Raw genomic sequence first — 20,760 nt, 5'->3', positions numbered from 1 at the left:
TGCATAGGTTTCTTTCCTTTGCTGAGCCCTTTTATCTCTGTGAATGAAGGCATCTGCTTCGCGGAGAGCCGCAGGGTCTCAGGATTGAGTTGAGGAGGGTGGCTCTTGCGGGGGGGGGGGGTGCTAGGCATTGCAGGGTGGGCTGCAGAAGACAGGATGCCTGGCGCAAGAGCGTGAGCAAATGCTGAGCTTGGTCAAGGGCATCTGGCCTCATGGGGAGGGAAATGATCTCCAGTTGTACGAGAAAGGTACGCTGCTCGCTTCCATGTCCTCTCTCTGTCCTTTGGGTCTCTTCGTAGCTGGGAGCTGAGGGGAAACGAGGACCTACCTGACCGGCATTGGGCCCTACTGCAAGCCCAGCATTAGGTCAACAGGAACCCAGTTACCCAACAAGCACAGAACTCCGGTGAAGATCAAAGAATTAATATTGAAGGGCTGGGGCGCCTAGGGGGCTCCATCGGCTGAGTGTCCAACTCTTGAGATCAGGTTCATGATCTCACAGTTTCGTGAGTTTGAGCCCCAAGCCCCTGCTTGGGATTTTCCCTCACTCTCTATTAGCCCATCCCCTGCTTGTGCTATCTCTGTCTCTGTCTCTCTCGAAATAAATAAACTTAAAAAAAAAAAAATTAAGGGGGTGCCTGGGTGGCGCAGTCGGTTAAGCGTCCGACTTCAGCCAGGTCACGATCTCGCGGTCCGGGAGTTCGAGCCCCGCGTCAGGCTCTGGGCTGATGGCTCAGAGCCTGGAGCCTGTTTCTGATTCTGTGTCTCCCTCTCTCTCTGCCCCTCCCCCGTTCATGCTCTGTCTCTCTCTGTCCCAAAAATAAATAAACGAAAAAAAAATTTTTTTTAAATAGAAAGTAGAAAAAAAAAAATTAAGGGCTTAGAACAGAGATTGGCAAAATATTGTCATCCCCATGATGGGCATGGCATCGGTCCAACCAGAGGGTAAGACCGAACAGTCTAGGGGGACCTCGTGTGGTCATAGCGTCCTCTGACTATGTCAGTCCCATTTACGGACTGGCTGTGCGTCTGTGTCCAGGACGTAAGAATACCTTGCTGAAATGTAATTGGGACGTAACCATACCTATCTCCCACTGTCCTATATTGTCCTATACAATATATTCAGTGGGAGAAGTTTTTCTTGTTCCTGCATGAAAATCTGGGCACTCCTGTGACTTATCTGGGTCATTCTCAGGTAATAACTTCTTCATCCACCTTAAGTTGTACTATAGAGGGGCACCTGGGTGGCTCAGTCAGTTGAACGTCTGACATCCGAAGCGGGACTTGAGCTCACCTGATGTAGGGCTCGAACTCACAAACCATGAGATCATGACCATGTCAGATGCTTGACAACCAGTCGCCCAGGCGCCCCAGGTTTGAACACCCTTAGCCCAGATGCGACTATAGTACAGGCTGACCTCAATGCAACCACTGTCTTTCCTTCTTTCCTGGAGGGAACCTCCAGTCAGCTACAGTCTGGCCATTAGACTTCTCTGTGGGCACATCCAACAAACACAGGGGCGTACCGAGCTCTTTGAGCCTTGCAACCTATGTCACCGATCTTGTGGAAGTAAGCCTTGCCCTCGAGCTCTGAAAGCCCCCCTCCCCCCGCCCACTTCTCTCCTTTGTGTCCAATCCTTGTCATGGGTCAGGGACTCCAGGGTCACTTCTCAACTATTTGCTTGGGCAATGCATTCTTGCTCGTTGCATGTGATCTGCTCTGGCCCCTTTTGGAATGCAGGACCTTTGTGCCTCATCCCAAACTTTAAGGGTAGCATCACATGTGTTTTTCTCTGGGTTCTTCCCCCGAGGGACAAAAGCACCAACTTCTAGTGAGAACTGGCCACCAAGAGCTGGGAGTATGGGGATTAGATTGCCACGGGCCTTCCTCCAAGAAGCCCCCTGCCATTCTCCCCTGTGAGCGGTAGGGGCCTATCTCTAGGGAGGGGAGGTTGGGCTGGGTGGCAGGTGAGGAAGGGGACCTTTGAGGACTCAGGGAGAGAGGGAGGAGGGGACTTCATTCCCCATCATTTGTTGCCCCTGTCTGAAATCCAAGACCAATAAAGTCAGGGGGTGGGAGGGATTGGCTTGAGGCTGGAGAGAAACAGAAGCCTAGACATCCAGTTACAACTGGGTTGGCCCTGGAGACACCTCCACCAGCATCCTTCCTCTCCTGGAAGCCAGCCCAGACTGGGTGGAGACCATAGGCTTCAGGAGGCCTTGGCACACCTCCTACCCTCTCCTGAGCCTCCCCAAGTAACCTCTGCAGCCATGCTCTGATCTTAGCCGCGCTGACGGTTAAGTGTCCTCTGGTCCCCATTTTTATTCTGTCATCCTGCTTTCCAACCATTGTTTTTCATGCATCTGTCTTGGCTTCACCTCCTTCCTCTCTCCCCACCTTCCAGAACCGCACTCAAAATTCCTGGCCTCTTGTGTCTTCCTGCTAAGTGGTTTTTAGCGTCTCCTTCTCCTCCATGACCCCATCCCTCCATGGACTCCCTCTGGGACCACTCCTGAGCGATCAGGGGTCTTGTCTCTTGTCTCCCATCCAACACCCTCTCTTGCTGTCAAGACGCTCCTCCTAAAATGCTGTTTTCATCATCTAATTCTCCCTTTTGGATCCCCACTGTCTTTGGATCTTCGTTGTTAAAAGGTGTAAAAATCCTCAGCAGAGCATTCAAGGTCCCCCTCAGGTAGAGCCCAGTCCAGCTTCCCAACCGGGCCTGACTCGCCTCTCCTTCCTGCCTGGAGACTAGATGGAACCCCTACCGTCAAGTCACAGCCCAACCCCTCCCCCAAGCCCCCACCCCGGTGTTCAGCACTTACCATGTGCGGATAGTGGCAGGCTCTGATCCTGTCATCTACACCACAGTGTCCACACTGAGCTCTAAATGAGGTACACATGCAAAGGGCTTAGCGTGGCACCTGGCAGGGTGTTCAACAAACATCAGCTGGTGTCACTATTATCTCGACACAAGATCTTTTCCTGACCACAGCCACATCACAAGAATTACATTGCGTGAAATTACATTGCATTGCATTACGTGATCACGTTACGGGCACCATCACATTAGGTGTTCTGCTACCCCAACATCGGGCTTGCTCATAATCTTTTATCTCATGTTCCTAAATGCTAACGTTAAGGGCAGGAAGTACGTCTTGCTCGTGTTTGCGTTTCGACCACGTTATGGCGATCGCCACGCCTAGTGCATGACGAGTGCCGAACAGATGAAGGGACCTGGTCCAAGAGACCTGCTGTGGAGGGAACCAGCCGCCCAGTTTGCAGGTTGTGCCCAGCACCGGGAAGCCCAGCAGAGGGCCGGGAGGGCTTGGGGGTCCCTTCACAGAGCCAGAGAGGGGGGCAGCGTACCCATCATGGGAAGGAAGGGAGCTATACTGGTTTTCTAGGGAGCTGTAACAAAGTGCCACTCATCTGGTGATTTAAAACAACAAGTTTATTGTCTCACTGTTCAGAGGCCAAAATCAAGGTGTCAGCAGGGTCTGCTCCCTCTGAAACCAGTAGAGGAGAAACCCTCCTTCCCGTCTTCCAGCCCCTGGTGGTGTCATCAACCTCGGCTGCTGCGACATCACCCAGTCTCTGTCTCTGTTGTCACACGGCCTTCCCCTCTGTGTCGTGTCCAAAGTTCCCTCTCCTTATAGAACACCGGTCATACTTGATTAGGGTGACTTCAGCTTGATAGGATTATGTCTGCAAAGAACCTATTTTCAAATAAGGTCTCTTTCATGGGTAGGAGGGGTTAGGACTTCCATATATCTCTTTGAGGCAGGGGGCCACAATTCAACCCACAACAGGTGTTTTTTAAAAATTCACACAGGGGTGCCTGGGTGGCTCAGGCGGTTGAGCACCCGACTCTCAATCTCAACTCGCGTCTTGATCTCAGGGTCGTGAGTTCAAGGCCTGCACTGGGCTCTGCGTTGGGCGTGGAGCATACTTAAAAAAAAAAAAAAAAAATCACACAAAAGTCCTCTCTGCTTGTGCCTGGGACTGCACCCATCCAGAGGTGGTCTCTTGGAGAAATTATGTTCGGTGCAAGTGGTCAGCATTTGCCATGAGATCTTTCCTTGGGGACGTGTGCCGGGCAGGTGCACAGAAAGAATATGGATCACTAGCCTGTCCTGAGGGTCTGTTCTGTTCTCAACCGTTACTGAACTTCCCTGTGCCATTCCTCCTCCGGTGTAGCTGGATAATAAGCCCCAACACTGTAATTTCTCCTCCTGATCTGGAAGAGTCTAACTTATAAATACATGAACCCAAGAAACTTCACGAGTTCGGCTCTCTGCCTGCTCTCGGCTTTTTCCTTCCCTGCTATCCTCCATGTGGCCACCAGAGGGCTGTCTCTACTCGCAAGGCAAATGTGTCACTCCTGCTTAAAACCCTTCCCCTCTCCTTCCCTCTCCTCCCTTCTCCCTCCCTCCCCTGCCCACTGCCTCCCCCCGCCCTCCACACGCCCCCTGCTGGCCAGCCCCTACCTACCGGATGGATGCGTGCAACCCAGAACTGCTTGTTCTTGTGAAGCCGGCTGTTGCTTGCCTCGGGCTTTGCTCTCGCTTTCCCCTCCTGCTGGCGGGACCTTGTCCTTCATCCTCTGGGGGGGAATGTTTACTGCTCAGTTCAGGTCCCACTTCCAGGACACCTCCCTTAACCTACCAGCCTGCCAGGCAGGCTCAGCCCATCCCACCTCTGCATCCCGGTAACTCTCTCTGTAAGGATCGCTCATGACCCTTCTGTGTCACTGTAAAGCACCAGTTTATCCGAACAGTTGGATACCTTGAGACATCAGGAAGGGACAGTAACTCTATCACATTAAACGTGTTTAAAAGTCCATGAGTTCATAGTGGTTCTAAAAAGAAGAGTTGATCACCACTGAAAATTGCTAAGGCATCAACTTGTTATTTTGAAAATTAACAAATAAAAGGAAACATTTTAAGCATTCATCCTGGCTGTGCTTCACAAACTATGCCTCAGGGTAATCAGAGCACAGAAGAACAAGTTTTCTTTTATAGGTGTTTTCCACAACTAGTTAAAACAAACACAGAAACACCTAGAATGACAGAATAAGAGTATCAACATTTTGCAGGCCCTAATAACGGATTGGATTGAAGTCTTGAGCGACAGCATCTGGTAAGATTCCAACAAGATAAACTACATTTGAGCCTTTGATGGAAGAATACAGTCCTTCCTAAAAAAGTGCATGTATGATTTAAGCTTTTCTTAGTAACTACTTTAAAAAGAGAAAGAGGAGTGCCTGGCTGACTCAGTTGGTAGAGCGTGTGATTCTTTTTTTTTTTTTAAGTTTATTTATTTTTGAGAGAGAGAGAGAGAGAATGAGTGGGGAAGGGGCAGAGAAAGAGAGGGAGACACAGAATCCGAAGCAGGCTCCAGCCTCCAAACTGTCAGCACACAGAGCCTGACAAGGGGCTCGGACCCACCAACCAAGAGATCATGACCTAAGCAGAAGTTGGTTGCTTAACCCACTGAGCCACCCAGGTGCCCCACACCTGTGATTCTTGATCTCAGGATCATGAGTTCAAGCCCCATGTTGGGTGTGGAGCCTACTTAAATAAATACATTAAAATAAAATAATACAATAAAATGATAAAGAGAAAATTGGTGGAATTAATTTTTTTTTTAATTTTTTTTTCAACGTTTATTTATTTTTGGGACAGAGAGAGACAGAGCATGAACGGGGGAGGGGCAGAGAGAGAGGGAGACACAGAATCGGAAACAGGCTCCAGGCTCTGAGCCATCAGCCCAGAGCCCGACGTGGGGCTCGAACTCACAGACCGCGAGATCGTGACCTGGCTGAAGTCGGACGCTTAACCGACTGCGCCACCCAGGCGCCCCATGGTGGAATTAATTTTAATAATATTTTTTATTTAGCCCAATATGTCCAACATATTCTTTCAATGTGTAATAAAAAAAACAGTAATGAGATATTTTACATACTTTCCTTTGGGGCTAAGTCCTTGAAATCTGGTTTGTATTGTACACTTAGAACATATTTCCATTTAGGGGCATCTTGGTGGCTAAGTCGGTTGAGCGTCTGACTTGATTTCGACTCAGGTTGAAATCCTGGGGTCGTGAGATCAAACTCCATGTCAGGCTCCACACTAAGTGTGGAGCCTGCTTGAGATTCTCTCTCCCTCCCCCCCTTCTGCCCCTTCTCTGCTCTCTCTCACTCTCTGTCTCTCTCTAAAATAAAAGTAAAAATTTTTAAAAAAGAACATATTTCAGTTTAGACGCTAAACATCCACTGGAAATGTTTGATCCATATTTAAAGTTTGTAAAATTCACAAGTGAAAAAGTTACTCTGAACATACTTAAAAGTTTTCCAGGGTTGCCTGGAGGCTCAGTCAGAAGAGTGAGCTACTCTTGATCTTGGGGTTGTAAGTTCAAGCCCCACGTTGGGTGCAGACATGACTTAAAAATACATTTTTTTTCAAGTTTTCCAATAACTAGATCAGTTATCTATTTTAAATTTTAATTCAAATGAAATGAAATAAAAAGCTCTGTTCCTCAGTTGTGCCTGCCACATTTCGGATGCCCAATAGCCACGAGTGACTAATGGCTACCGTACTGGACAGGGCATGTTGATTTAATTCCCAGCCTACAGGAAAAGCAGAGGAGAGAAAAATATGGTAAACAACACCATGGAGGTGTAATCAGCATAATCCAGATGGTGAGGACATTTATAGGGAACAACCAATCTTGTTTCTTCAACAAATAGTTGCAAAAAGGGAGAGGTGGAAGGGAAATATGTCGATTAAAATAAGTCTAAAATATGTATCAACTTGATCAGTTCCCTGTTCCTGCAGAGGAAATAACCCCTAAACCTACCAGCTTAAAAGAACATTTATTATAGCATAGTTGCGCTTAGCTGGGAGATTCTGGTCTAGAATTCTCAGGTTGCATTAAAGCTGCTGACCAGGACTGTAGAATCTCAAGGCTCAACTGGGGGTGAAGGATCTGCTTCCAAGTTCACTCACATGGTTGGTGACAGGACTCAGTTCCCGGTGGTTCGATTGAGGCCTCAGGTCTTTGTTGAATGGGCTTCTCCACAGGGCGGACTCTCTCAAGACAAGGAAGCTGGCTTCCCCTAGAGTGAGTGAGGAAAGGGAGAGAGAGGGAGGGAGGAAGTGTTTTAGGTGTGTGTTTAGTCGGCTCAGGCATCATCATAACAAGACACCACACACAGGGTGTAAGCAACAGACATTCATTTCTCATGGTTCTGAGGCTAGAAGTCCGTGATGATCCGGGTGCTGGCAGATTCGTTTTCTGGCGAGAGCTTTCTTCCTGAACTGTACACAGCCAACTTCTCTCTGCCTCCTCCGCCTTTCTTTCTGCAAATGCATAATGGGTAGAGAGAAATCTCTGGTGTCTCTTCCTCTTATAATTCTGTGGGATTTGGGCCCCACCCTTATGACCTCATTTAGCCTTAATTACCTCCTTACAGGCTCTGTCTCCAGATACGGTCACATTAGGGGTTAGGGCTTCAACATACGAATTGGGGGGAAGGCACAATTCCATCCGTATCACTGTGATAATGCCATTAAAATGATTTCTTGCAATACCAGTGAAACAATACGATGTTGGAAATTGGTTTCAAAATATTGGGATGCTTGCCGTGTAGAGTGATATCAGCTATGAGTTGATAATTGTTGAAGCTAATGATAGGCTAGTGGGGCTTCATTATACTGTCCTATTTTTTTTTTCCTAATGTTTATTTATTTATTTTGAGGGAGAGTGTGCATGTGAGTAGAGAAGAGGCAAAGAGGGAGGGAGAGAGAAAACCCCAAGCAGGCTCCACACTCAGTGAGGAGCCCAATATGGCACTCCATACCTCGACCATGAGATCGTGACTTGAGCCGAAATCAGGAGTTGGACGCTTAACCTATTGAGCCACCCAGGTGACCCTGTTCTGTTTTTGTTTGTATTAGGTATTGTCCGGAATAAAAGTGGATGGCTAACTCGACTGAACTCTTTGAGAGCAGAAGTGGGTCAACCAGGCCCATAGAAGATGACATTAATGTTTGCCGAATGAATGAATGACAGATGTTACTGGTGTTGCATGATGTGGACTGGAGAGAGGAACCTGGTGATGAGTGGGGAGAGACGAGGTGGAACTTCAGGGACTTCTAAGCAGAGCCATCACGCTGACCTTTTAGAAATGTAGCATGAGGCTGGGTTGTGCATTGGCTTGGGGTTAAGATACCGGGAATCTGGTCTTACCTCTACCCAGTGGGTGACCTTTGATAAGTGATCAAAGGTGGTCTTGCCTTACCCCACTCTAGAAACAGGTTGAAGTCATTCATTCATTCATTCACTCATTCATTCATTCGTAACATACTTATTAAGGACTTACTATGTGCCCAAGACCTGAACAAAGTGCCAAAGGTATAAAGTGAACTGTAACATCAGCCTTGTTCTAAAAAGAGTTCACCATCAAGCTCAATGGTCTCCCAGCTTTCTATCACCTGGTTCACGAAGTTCCTAACATCTGACAGCCCCAAAGGAAGAATAAATAAAACGGGCTTCTGGTTATGTGTGAATTCCAGTGTATAAGCTACAGTGCCCCACATGTGAGAACTGCTGTTCCAGTTAGCTAGATAGTAACACCTACCTTTAATTGAATTTCTATGCAATGTCAGGCACTTTTCATTCATTATCTTATTCAACCTTTACTGGAAGTTAGGTGCTATGCCCTCTTTACAGATGAGGAAACCGTGAGTCACCAGGAGTATGTGGCATCTGTGATACTTTGCCTTCTGAGATGATCTGGATGATTCTTTTCAGTGTTATAATCCTAAGTAAGACTTTTATGGATTCTCTGGCTCTGTGACTTGGGGCCAATTACTTAACCCTCTGATCTTTGGTCTCCTTCCTTATCTGCAGATGAGCTGGTCACGAAAGTTGTACGACAAAAAGCATACGAGGTGCCCAGTTCAGTTCCTGTTAAGCATATTTTATTTCTCTGCTATCAGCCAATTGATGTCATCCCACAGATAGCTGGAGACAACCTGGGAAGTCAAGACCTGACTTGTGGATTAGGGAACTGCCCAGATAGAGGGGTCACTGGATCAGGGAGAGGGCAGGGGTCTCAGCCTCGATCTCACAGCTTGGAGAGTCAGAGGGTGAAGAGGGGTCAGAGAGGAGAACAGTCAAAACCCACAAACTCTGGAGGAGGAAGTCCGGGACACAAGAATCCTGGGGTGCAGAGGTGTTCAGAAGGTAGGGAGGAAGACCCAAGGTGGTCTGTTGGGGACGAGGGGTGGGAGAGAAAGGCAAGGATGGGGAGGCCCCTGCGGCAGAGGATGGGCCCAAAAGAAATGACAGAGAGCGACAGCACTGCCCGGCTGACAATAGGGCCCACCTGCCCTGAGAGGAGGCAAACAAAACATCAGGCTCTCCCAAATAAAAGGCCCAAATAAGCAAGCCCAGCGTGAGGGCCAAAGCCAATAGGGACCGCAAGGTATAGGTGTTTACAAAATTCAGAGCAACTAAGGGAAATCTCCAGCATTAACAGCACTGACATTTGCTTGCTTTACAGCTTGCAAAGCACCTCCGAGAGGTGAGTGGGCAGTGGGGTCTGAGTTTGCAGTCAGAAAACCCCCCAGCGTCCCTGGCCCACATCATGCAATGTGGAACCACATCTCGGAACCCCCACTATACAGCCTCACCCATCCTACAGTGCTGTGAGAATTAAGTCAAAGTGCTCTGTAAACATTCTGGGTGGTTCTGTGGCTCACCATCAGGAGGGGGTACAGGGTGGCCCTGGAACCCAGACCTCTACCAGCAGAGCACTCTTCCGTCCCCACCGGTCTTAACCTCGGCCTCTTTTAAAGCACAGTGGCACAGGGTGATGTCCCACTTGCCAACATCCTCAGAGCACTTAAGGATGCTGACAGCCTCCTGTTCTCCCTCGCTGGGAGGGGCAGCCAGGAGATTAGTCATCTTCCAACCACTACCACCCGCTAGCCCCTCTGGGGAGCTGAGACTTCAGACGTCTGAGCTTGGTGATTTGGGACCCTAACGGTGTTTGATCGGCCCAATGGGCGCTGACTTCTTCCTTCAGAGTGGTTTGGACTTGAAGGATTTGCGGGGCGGGGCGAGGGGGGACTTTCTATTCTGATTGGTTGACGGAACTGGAAGTGGAGGACGTTGGACCAATCCCAGAGTTTCTGGTAGCAGGAGGCGGGGCCTCTGGTGAAAAGGGGGTGGGGATTAGAGCCTGGTTGCATCTACCGCCTGCCACTAGTGATTTTTTTCCTCCAATTCCTGTTTTTTACGTGCTATCCCACAATTGAGCAAGTTCCACCTGAACTGCGGCTTTGAGATGTGCAGTGTGTTAGCAGTTTTAAAAATCAGAAATAGAAAAAAAAAAAAAAAAAAAAGAAATAGGGAGAAGTCCTATTAAGAAAAGAAGAAGGAGGAGGAGGAGGGTGGGGGGAGGTTGAGTAACTTGTCAAGTTACTTATTGTGTGGCCATGTGTGTGGGAGCCGAGGAACACGACATGAACCTTCATCTGATCACAGCCCATTGGAAAGTGTAAAAAAAGTGGAATGAGGGGCGCCTGGGTGGCTCAGTCGGCTGAGCGCCCGGCTTCGGCTCAGGTCATGATCTCACGGTTTGTGAGTTCTAGCCCCGCGTCGGGCTCTGTGCTGACAGCTCGGAGCCTGGAGCCTGTTTCGGATTCTGTGTCTCTCTCTCTGCTCCTCCCCTGCTCATGCGCTGTCTCTGTCTCTCAAAATAAATAAATAAACACTTAAAAAATTAAAAAAAAAAAAAGTGGAATGAGATAGGTGAGAAATTAACTCTGGGGGCAGGAGGAGCACGAGAGCTGGGCAGACCCTGGAGGGAGGGCGAGGGAGAGGGGCTCTCACCCCTAACAGACCTTAATAATCCCTGCAGCATTTTACAGTCACTGAAGGGCTTTCCCCATCCATCACTTACCTGGTTCCTTACAGGGTAGAATTGCAGGTGTTTTTTACCTCATTTTGGGGGGGAGGGTGGGAAGGAGCCCCTCGGGAGTTAAGTGCCCGGGCCACCAGCTCATTGGGGACAGTGCTCCTGGACACATTTGCCTGTTCTTCCCACCCTTCCCCCACACACCCGGTTTAGCACGAGGTGCAGAACGTGTGCGGAGATCCCCAGGACGTGCGCGCGCGCGCGCAGAGGTCTGTGTTCGTGTGCTGGGGGTGAGGGAGTGGGTTCGTGGGTGTATCTGGAGTTTTTCTTTCTGCGTGCTGCCCTGTGGGGGCCTGGTTGCCTGCCGGCCAGCCGCTGAGCGTGAGCTGAGGCCTCTGATGCACCTGCGGGACGAGGCTACCCTGCGCCCCCGGGGAGGGGTGAACACTCTGACCGGTCTTGGCCTCGCTCTGCTCCCTTCCGCCTCTCTGCTTCTGTCTCCTGGTGTCCCCTCACATCCCCATCTTCACGACTTTCCAATTTCTTTGATCAGTTTCTCTGACCTGGTCCCCAGGGCTCTGCGTGCCCTTTCCAGTCGCTCTGACTTATCTGGCGGCGGGAGGACTGCGAGATTGGGGGAGGGGGGTGCTTCAGGACAGAGCATAGAGGTACTAGGGACGTGGGGGCAATAACTAAGCCAGCAGTACCCCCTTCCCCCCCCCCCCCCCCACCAAAACCCAAGGCACCTCCACCTAAGGTCCGGCTCCCTAGCCAGGACAAGGGGCGGAGTCTCGTCCGCCAGACTTGAGGCTATCCTGCTGCGCCCGCCACCCAGGTCCACACGACCCCCCCCCCCGGCCCCCGCCCCGCCAGGGCACCTGCTCTCCGCCCGCACCTCCCCAAGGCCGCCCCGAGTCCACTCCAGATCCGGGCCGGGTTTCCTCCACGTCGCTGGGGTCTCCGCCCCTCGGAGCCGCCGCCCGGCCCGGCGGAGCGTCGCCGCGGGAGGTGCCCGCAGCCCGAACCCCGAATGTCCCCGCTCGCACCCGCGTGCCGAACTGAGCCGCAGCGCAGACCCTACATTCTCACTCCGAGTTGGGACTGCTCCGGTCCCCGCGCGTCACCCGAGCTCGACCCTCGGGGCTCCGAAGGGACCCCTCTACCGGCACCGTTCGCTGTCCGCGTGGCCGGCCCCGCTCCGTGTCTGGGCTTCCCCGCCCCGGTTCCGGCTCCGGCGAGGTAGGGGGCCGCGGGCCTCGGGGCTGGCGTGCTCCTCCACCGCGGAATGGGGGCAGCAGAAGGCCACCGTCCCCCCCCCCACCCCCCACCCCCGCCCGGGGAAGTCAGCCGCTGCGCCCCCTACAGCCCAACCTCTCCCTGTCCGGTGACCTAGATAACTGGGACCTGGACTTCGCCTAGGTGTTCAGAGACACTTTCCTGTCCGTCATCCCTCCCCCACCCCGTCGCCATTGCTCTCCTAACTGTCCCCAGAGCCTGGTGCCCAGAGGGACCCCTGTCAAGTAGACAGCTTCCTTCGGAATCTCGCGCGCCTGCCGCCCCACCCCCACTCTTGGAACGGGGCAGAGGGAAAACTGGGGAAGACCCCTGAGTACAGTCCCCAGTCCATGACTGTGGCCCTGGAGCACCCTCCCCCCACCCCCACGCACACACTGCTCGTTGGTCGATCTTCCTCACCCCCTGCCTTTGCCCCATGTTATCTTGTCTCCCTGCCTCTGTCCCCAGGTCTCTGTTCTCTTCCAGACCCCTTTCTGGCTTTCTCTTCCCCTTGACCCTTTCCCCCATCGCACACCGTGGGGAGAAGGGGGTGTGTCGCTGTTTTCTATTTATGGTCTCTCTGGGGAGGGGGTGCAGCGCTAGGACTTTTTTTGGCATCTGCTGGGCCCTGAGTCACGAGGTGTCATGTCTGTGTCTGATATCCATGCCTGCTGCCACTCCCCTCTCCCATCCTCTTCTGCCTCGCATCCCCCTGTCCGCCTTTGTCTCCTTCCTGCCTCCCTTCCTGTCCTTCCCGCTCTGTTCTTTGGGCGCTTTGTGTAACTGCCGTCTCTTTGTCTCCGCCTCTCCGCTCTCTGCTCCCTCTGCTCCCTCTTCCAGCTCCGAGAAGCTGTCGACCTCAAGGGCATCAATATTTCAGGTGTGTGGGGTGCGGTGGAGGTGGGGTAGGGGGGCTCCCAGCATGCCCAGCGAGGACTAGAATCATCCCCTCCCAGAGGGATCATTTATATTTATAAGATTGAAAGAATAGATCCAAGGATGCGGAGGATATGGAGGGGATGTGCCGCCCCTCTTCCTGGAGCTTGGTCCAGGAGATGCGGAACTACATCTCCCACAGTGCCCTGGACGCAAAGGGCTGCCCCTTCCTCTGCCTAGTCACCTATGGGAGCGATAGTTCAAGGAGCCCGGTTGGAGGGCGCTATTCTGAGGGATGGGAAGGGATCAGAGTGTGGAGCCAGGGTTGTGGGGCCAGCCAGCAGCTTTGGCTTGGCCTGGAACCCCTGACCTGCTTTTTTCCCAGTCCCCACCTCCCCCAGGGCTTAAAGAAATTGGAACTGTTTTGTCCCCCGCCTTCCCACCAAAGGGAGCAGGTGTGGAAGAGTGACTGGGGGAAAAATGGAAGAGATGAATTTGCAGGCGCTTCCTTCTTCCCTGTGACCCCCTTACAAACCACTTTATCCAAGGCATAGACACACCCTTTGGAAATACTCTCCCCCATCTTGAAAGCACAGGAGGGGTAACCAAAACCTCATGTCTCAAATTATTCGTTGGATGTGTCCCAGTCTACAAGTTGCTCACTTTCTGTCCCTTTTTGGGGCAGTGGGGAATCGCTGGAGTCAGCACAGAACTACCAGCTTGTTATTTTCCAGGGACTCAGGAACAGCTGGTGAGGTTGCCTGGAGACATAGATGGGAGCCACAAGCTAACTTGCTTTTATCTCTTCTGAGCCTCGTCATTCCTGCCTGTCACAAAGAATCTGATGCTTGAGCAGGTCCCCGGCTTGTTGTTGGCATAGGAACTGCTGACATGGGCAGAGGGTAGTGGGGATTCCTCCCATGGTCCCATCTCTGGTTCTTAGCCCTCAGCCCTTGGGACCTTTGACTCCTGCCAAGGACCCAGTAATTCCTTGCTCTTCAGGCTGGGTTTGGAGATCCAAATATACACCAAAAAGAGGTCTCCCCACCACTAGCCTGGGGGCTAGGAAAACTTAACTGTTAGCCTGGCTCTGCCCAAGCTGAGTCACTTTAGGCAAGACCTTAGCCTCCTTGGGGGTCTGTTTCCTCATTGTGAAAGAAGTGGGTTGAACCTGATGGTCCCCAACTCTAGCAGGGGCTCTAGCATCCTCTGAGCCTGTGCTGCCCCCACCTCTGATGACATTGGCCTGATGTTGTCTTACTTCATCCAGGCTTACCTGGGAGAGCCTTAGACATCAGCATCAGACTGAAAAGAAAGAGGGAGATGGGGCTCTTGTTTTAAAGCTTTGTCTGTACAGCAGGCACGCTGTGTTCATGTAAGCTATGTTTATGGCATGGAGGCTAAGATCATCCCTAAACTCCTTGGTATAATTGTTTGTCCCCTATCCCAAGCCTAGGTCATGTTCCTGTTAACAATAAATAAATAGCCAACCAACACCATATTATCTCTCACAAAGTAGCTGGTATGTGTGTCCCCTGGGATGTTGGTTAATGAGGCTTAATGTAGGTTATATGAAGGGACAGTTATAATTGGCTGAAAGAGAGGAGGAGGATTTAATTGGAGGATTTGGGTGGGCACTTGTGTGACTCAGTCGGTTGAACTTCCAACTCTTGATTTTGGCTCAGGTCAGGATCCCAGGGTCCTGGGATCAAGCCCTGCGTTGGGCTCAGTGCTGAGCATGGAGCCTGAATTCTGTTTCTCTTTCTCTCTCCCTCCCTTTGCCCCTCCCCCAGTCAAATAAAAATTAATAACGATTAGTTGATTTGGTTGGTCTGAAGGAGAGAGGTCTGGAAATGAGGAGTCTTCAGGACTTGGGGAGGGGCCTTTCTCTTTGGCCCTGTCTCTGGCAGGGAAAACAGAAGAGCTGGAGGCCAAAGGGTACCAGATCCATAGGAGTTGACCCAAAAATGAGAAGGGGAAGGGGACAGAAAGTATTGAGCAAGAGACAGAGCAAGAATTATAGGAAGAAACTAAAAGCAGAACAGAGGGAGAGAGAGAACACAGAGACTCTCTGTAGGGAAGGTAAATGGGGGGAGGGGGCATCGGTGACCCCTGTGCACATCCTGTTTGCAGGAGCTCCAACAGAGCCCTTTTCCAAATAATCATCTAGCCCTAGAGTGGAACCAGGTCTTCCTATGGAGAAGGAGAGGACAAACTTCAGCAGAAGGAAGGGAAAGGCAGGTTTGATTAGCCTAGGAGAAATGACTTGAAATTTTTTAATGGAGCTGTCCACCTATCCACTCCCCTGGCTTATGTTTGAATGTATGTGTTGGAGGGGAGTGGAGGGCACTGGAGTGGACATAGGGGGAAGATCTGGCGTCTTCATCCTCCTCCCTTTGCCCTGGGGATTGAGAGTGGCAGTGGTAGGAAGGGGAGGAGGTTGAACCCTCTGCTTTTCTCAGGGAACCCTCTTGTAGGAGGAGTGGGGATGATGGGGCTTTCCCATGTTCTTGCAGAGGCCTGAGAGAGATGGTGGGACCCTAGAGGGATGCCTTTCCATTTTTTTTTACCCCTCCAAGGACCTTCTGCCCCTTGCCTGAGTCCCTGGGGGTGACTGGGGTTGAAGGAGATTTGGGGCCAGTCCATGAGGAGCTCATGGCATTCCTGAGTTTGTCACTGTTGAGGAGCACCCTGGTAGGGTGGGGCAGGGTAGGATTGGGATTTGGTCAGAGTTGGAGGCCCTGAATTCCCAGGGTTAGTGTGGAGAGAGAAAGAAAAAGGGTATTTGTGTAGCAAAGTACTGTGGGGAGAGTGTGTGTGTGTGTGTGTGTGTGTGTGAGCGCATGCGCGTGTCAGGTGCTATATGTGGAAACAGGGGCTCTGACCATGATACTGGGTTGTCTATTTTCTGCAGGGTGATGAAACAATCCAGTTGTGATTCAGCCAGCTCAGAGCTCCCTAAGCCTGAAAAAGAGGCCCAGCCAGATGTCGAGCCACACTCAAACACCCCGCTACAGGAGAAGGAGGCCAAGTTCAGATCCGGATGGGGGCTTGAGGCTGAGACTGAGCCCCTGGGGGCTGAATCAGGGCCTGAGGCCAAGGCCAAGTCCTTGGGGGCCAACCCCAGGTCTGGATGGGGGCCTGAGGCCACGGCCCAGCCATTGGACTTCGTGGTGGCAACAGAACAGGACGGCACCGTGTGCTGGCCAAGCGAAACAGGAGTGAGGAGAGCCGGGGCCCAGGTGAAAAGGGGGTGAAGCTACGTTTGGGTGAGTGGACCTTAAGAAAGAGAGGAGGCGAGCCTCTCCCCCAGCCCCCGTCCGGATGCTGAGGAGCCAGTTGGCCTTGGAACCAAAGAGTAGGATGTGCGGATCCAGGGGCCCAGCCAATGAGGGTGGGATGGAGACAACAGGGGTAGCAGAGGAACCCGAGGGAGGGGCTGGTGATAGCTTCGGTGTTTGAGCATTCATTTGGAGTTCCTGGGAGCAGGAGCACAAAAAGAAGAGAGCAGGCAAGAGAGGGTAGACCGGGGGTGAGAGCAAGAGTGGGGTCAGGACCCCCGGTAGACCGAACTCGCGTAGGAAAAAGCACCTGGACGCGGTTAGGAGGACCAGCCCCTAGACGGGGTCCGGGGCGGAGCTAAGAAGAAGCGGGGCGTGGCAAGGCCCGGGGCGGGAGGGCGTAGCCAGCTCCTAGGGTGGATCCAAGGGAAGGGGGCGTGGCCAGTGCTCAAGCAAGGGGTGCACGCGGAGCTGGAGCATCTCAAGAGGTGGACGAGAGCCCGGCGAATGAGCTCCCTCTCTGCCGGCTCTGGAATTCGAGACCCAAGTGCTGAGGAGATCTGGGGCAGGCCCGGGCCTGGCCTGGCGCCAGGGGTGGTGACGACGGAGTGCTCAGCGTGTGGGAAGAGGCGAGCCCTGCGAGCCGAGAGTCCCGGCAGGGGCGGAGGGCCCCCTAACGGCCTGGGTCCGCAGATCGCGCTGGAGTCGGCGCACGTGATCGACTCCGGGGAGACAGCGCTGGTGGAGGGGCTGTGCGTGGCTCCCCGGGAGCGCGGCAAGGGCGTGGCCGGGCTGCTGCGGCGCTTCTGCCCGCAGCTGGTCAAGACACAGATCCCGGGGGTCAAGGTGGCACGGCTCACCCGGGACGACCAAGTGGGCCCCCGGGAGCTCAAGAAACACGGCCTAATCACCAAGCAGGTGAGAAGGACAAGGGAGCTCGGGTAGCCGGGCGTCCTCCCCGCGAGCCCAGCACCGGCTTTCCTTCTCTGCTGGCTCTACCGAGTGGGGGCGCCCGTGAGCCCCGCCCCCGGACTCCCAGTCCTTACCTAGGCCCTTTTGCCCAGGGGAAGTCAAAAAGTTCCCGACTCCCAGCCGTCAAACCCTCAGTCCTTACTCCAGATGGCTGAGGAGCCTAAGCGTCCGGAGTTCCGTGACCGGGACTCCTCTCTGTTGATCCGGCCTCCCTCCAGGGATCCAAACATCCTAATGTGAATCTTTGTCCTTTCCGTCCGGCTCCCCTATCCTACCGACTGATCTGTTTTCCTCCCTTCCACTCCCCTCCGAGACCCAGGGGCCCACACCCCCAGTCCCCTGGCTCCCGCACACTAACCCCGCCCCTCCTTGGGGCTCCAGGAACCTATCCTGAGGACTTGCCCCTGGGTCCTCCATGCTACCCTTGGGGGTGGGGCAGGCTTTCACATACCCTACTCCACTTGGCCCGGCACAGTCGGTCCTTCCGAGGGGCCCTGCTGGGAGCCCGTGGGTGTGAAGATGCTGAGGCGCTGGGCTCTCCAGCCCTTCCGCTGCCCACTCCGCGCTCACTCTTGCCCCCCACAGGAGCATCCTTTGGGTCTGAGTCAATGCCTCCGTGCTACTGGCGCGGCTGGGCGTGTGCAGCTGGCGGCGCTGCGGGCCTCCGTCACCTCGCCGAGACCGTGTCGGAGACTGGCGGCGACGTGGCCCGCCTCCTACTGTTGCCTTCCGTGCAGCGCTACGTTCACCCAGGACTGGCAGCCCTACCGGCCACGTGAGAGCAACCTGCCCCTGCTGGCGGCCAAGGGCCTGGAGTGGCACGTAGACAGCGCAGCTCGCCCGCGCTTACCCACGCTGTGCACGCGCCCCTTCCCCATTCCGCACGGCGGTGACGGCACGTGGCGCTACCTCAACGTCGACGCCGTGCGCAGCGTTGGTGCGCAGGCGCAGAGCCGGCTTCTGCGGCACCTGCAGGGCCAGGCCCCGCGCCTCGCCGGTCTCAACGCCATGCGCCAGCTTTTCCTGGCGTCCCAGTTATGGTCGCAGCTGGCTGACCTCTGCCAGGCCGGCTTGGGGCTCGAGCTGGTCAAGGGTTACACAGAACAGTACCCGCTGGAGGCCGACATCTAGGGCCTCTCCTCTCGCAGGCGAGAGGAGCATTTAGATCCGTCCATTTTCGCTGCTCTCCAGAAAGCCCCGCCCCCCAGTGTTTGCAAGCTCCGCCCCCTCCCCCTACTCTCCGTGGTCTGCTGGGAAGCCTGCTTACACTTACCGGAGCGCCCCGCCCCAACCTTTTAGCCTTGCCTCTCTGCCATCTCGCCTCTAGCGCGCCCACTCTATGGCCCACAACTGGATCCGATCGTCGGGTTTGGGGGAGGCCCTTGCTCTGCTATGGTCCGCCGGTTCCCCTCACGGGCCAAAGAATGGGTTCCTTCACAGGCTTCAGAGCCTTTTCTTGTCCGTCGCCCTGGGCTGGCGGGGAACTCCGTCCTTCCTGGCTTCTCCCTTCTGCCTCCTCGTGGGCGGAAGCGGGTAGAGGGATGTGCAAGGTCCAGCTGCCCAACACGTATTACTTTTCTTCCTCCCGCCCTTTCTCAAGCTCTCAGAGCTTGCTCCGCGCTCCCCTCCTGCCTCCCTCTCAGTCTCTTGCGCCTCTACATCAGTGTCCCCTCTCTCCTTCTCTCTGAGCTCCCATCCTCCTATTCCCCGGACCCCCCCCCCCCCAGACACTTAGCTCCTCATTGCCCATTTGTCTGCTCCTCCCTTCCTCTTCCCCATGAACTCTTCATCACCCGCCCTGTGTGCAATACGGAGAGAGAGCCTGTAAATGAAACAATCATAATGCCCTGTTGACCCTCTGGTGACACATCTTTACAAGCCTGCCCCCCCGATGGGGTTCGTCCAACTTTGCACGATGTTGCTATTTCCCAGGCCCCCTTCCTATATCCCCAACCAGTGCCTGAACCAGGACATGAAACAGGGGGCTTGAGCTGGGAAGGGCAGTTTCCTCAGCCCAGTATGGGGCTGTCTTCTGGCTCTAACCAGGCTTCCTTCTAGTGCAACTGGAACCCCTGCCTCCAGATATTTCTGGACATCCCTCCCTTCCTCTGGTTCCTTTATGGGGTTTGTTTTTTTTTTTTTTTTTTTTTTTGGAGTTCGGCAGTTTTCTATTTCAATGCAAGTAGTAACAGCTGCAGTTGCACAGCGCTGTCTTCTACACTGGATCCTCACATCTACCACCGAGGGAGGAAACAGGCTCAGAAAGATCAAAGTGACTTCCAAGTCATTCAGAGTAGCTGGGAGCCTGGCAGGGACTGGAGTTCAGGTCTGTCCCAAGCCAGAGCATGCCTCAGAACCTCACTCGTTGTGGCGGTGACTGTTTGAACTTCTTGTTGGACGATGGACAGTTGCTAGGGATTTGTTGACAGTAAGCACAGGGGTCGCTGGGGATGGAATCAGAGACGTGGGCAGAGGAGGGCGCCAGGAGGTGGAAGAAGGTGGGCACGGAGGACAGCCGCTGCTCCATCACTTCCCCCAGTTCCGGTTTTTGCTGTTGTGCTACACTGCCTTGCTTGTCTGCCTTCAGCGCCTGGCCATGCTGCCACCCTCCCTGTCACTTCAGCCGTGGCTGTATTACAATAAAAAGGACCCTTAGCCCACCCTCTGTGTCTGTTTCACTTCTCAGCGGGGGAGGGTTGAGGCGCATTATCCTTCCCCCTTCCCCAGCAGCCTGTATTAGAGAGGATCTCTAAGCCCTGTGGCAATGGGGCTAATGACTTCCTGGAGCTGGAGAGGGCTGCTGGCCGTTGCGCGCCCCCACCCCCACCCCAGCCAAGCGGCAGAAAGAAGCGGTTGCTCAGAAGCGAGGCGGGCAGCTGCGCGGCGCCCTGACAAGCCTGGGTCTCGCTTTCCCCTGGGCCTGGGAGTCCGCTGCTATCCAAATTCTATGGGCTTTTCTCCCAAGTTCCCCTTGGCATCCAGGACCGGCCTCCCTCAGCCCCACCATCCAGGCGTCTAACTCCCAGCTCTCTTGGCCAGCGCGCTGGCTTTCCGGATTCCTGGGTGGGCAACGCGCGGAAGGGGGAGGAGGTGGAGGGAGCTTGGGCGCCGCCCCCCCGGGAGCCGAGCTCCAGAGCGCCGGAGACTGCGACTCCGAAAAGTAACGCGAGGGGGCGCCAGGACGTGTGGACGCAGGCGAGGCAGCGCAAGGTGGTTTCCGTCCGTGTGAGTGTGTCCATGGGAGTCTTTGTGTGTCTGCGTTTCTGTACATGTGTGTACAAGTCAGAGGGTGTCCGGGTGGGATGTATTCGGGACAACGTGCCTGGTGTACCCCAGAATCAGGTACTCCAAGTGGCTTTTTGATGAGGAGGATGCTTGATATGTTACTATGTATGTGTGGATGGGGAGGTAGGCAACTGTGTATCGTG

General features: G+C 53.7%; 1 protein-coding gene and 1 long non-coding RNA gene across 6 annotated transcripts; one reads left to right on the top strand and one right to left on the bottom strand.

Annotated features, from left to right (window-relative positions):
- Positions 1 to 3,434: 3,434 nt before the first annotated feature.
- LOC123589401 lies at positions 3,435 to 12,130 on the bottom strand. Of its 4 annotated transcripts, none has more exons than XR_006708305.1 (5): positions 12,018 to 12,130; positions 7,234 to 7,362; positions 7,009 to 7,118; positions 4,496 to 4,607; positions 3,435 to 3,709 (listed from the first exon to the last, which is right to left on the bottom strand). It is a non-coding gene; the product is annotated as an uncharacterized LOC123589401 (long non-coding RNA). The 4 variants fall into 4 exon arrangements; XR_006708306.1 differs by having other exon boundaries at positions 12,010 to 12,123; XR_006708304.1 differs by lacking the exon at positions 12,018 to 12,130 and adding an exon at positions 11,824 to 11,934 and having other exon boundaries at positions 3,435 to 3,720.
- Positions 12,054 to 19,992, top strand: NAT16 (N-acetyltransferase 16 (putative)). Of its 2 annotated transcripts, XM_045461451.1 has the most exons (4): positions 12,054 to 12,167; positions 13,044 to 13,083; positions 15,994 to 17,278; positions 17,918 to 19,992. In XM_045461451.1, the coding sequence occupies exons 3-4, from the start codon at positions 16,868 to 16,870 to the stop codon at positions 18,461 to 18,463; spliced, it is 957 nt and encodes a 318-aa protein (XP_045317407.1). In that variant the 5' UTR covers positions 12,054 to 12,167; positions 13,044 to 13,083; positions 15,994 to 16,867; the 3' UTR covers positions 18,464 to 19,992. The 2 variants fall into 2 exon arrangements, with proteins under 2 accessions (XP_045317407.1, XP_045317408.1); XM_045461452.1 differs by lacking the exon at positions 13,044 to 13,083 and having other exon boundaries at positions 12,057 to 12,167.
- The last annotated feature ends 768 nt before the right edge of the window (positions 19,993 to 20,760 follow it).

The sequence above is a fragment of the Leopardus geoffroyi genome, chromosome E3 (genome assembly GCF_018350155.1).
Source record: "Leopardus geoffroyi isolate Oge1 chromosome E3, O.geoffroyi_Oge1_pat1.0, whole genome shotgun sequence".
In the NCBI taxonomy this organism is placed as follows: domain Eukaryota; kingdom Metazoa; phylum Chordata; class Mammalia; order Carnivora; family Felidae; genus Leopardus; species Leopardus geoffroyi.
This window is presented reverse-complemented; position numbering and strand designations above follow the sequence as displayed.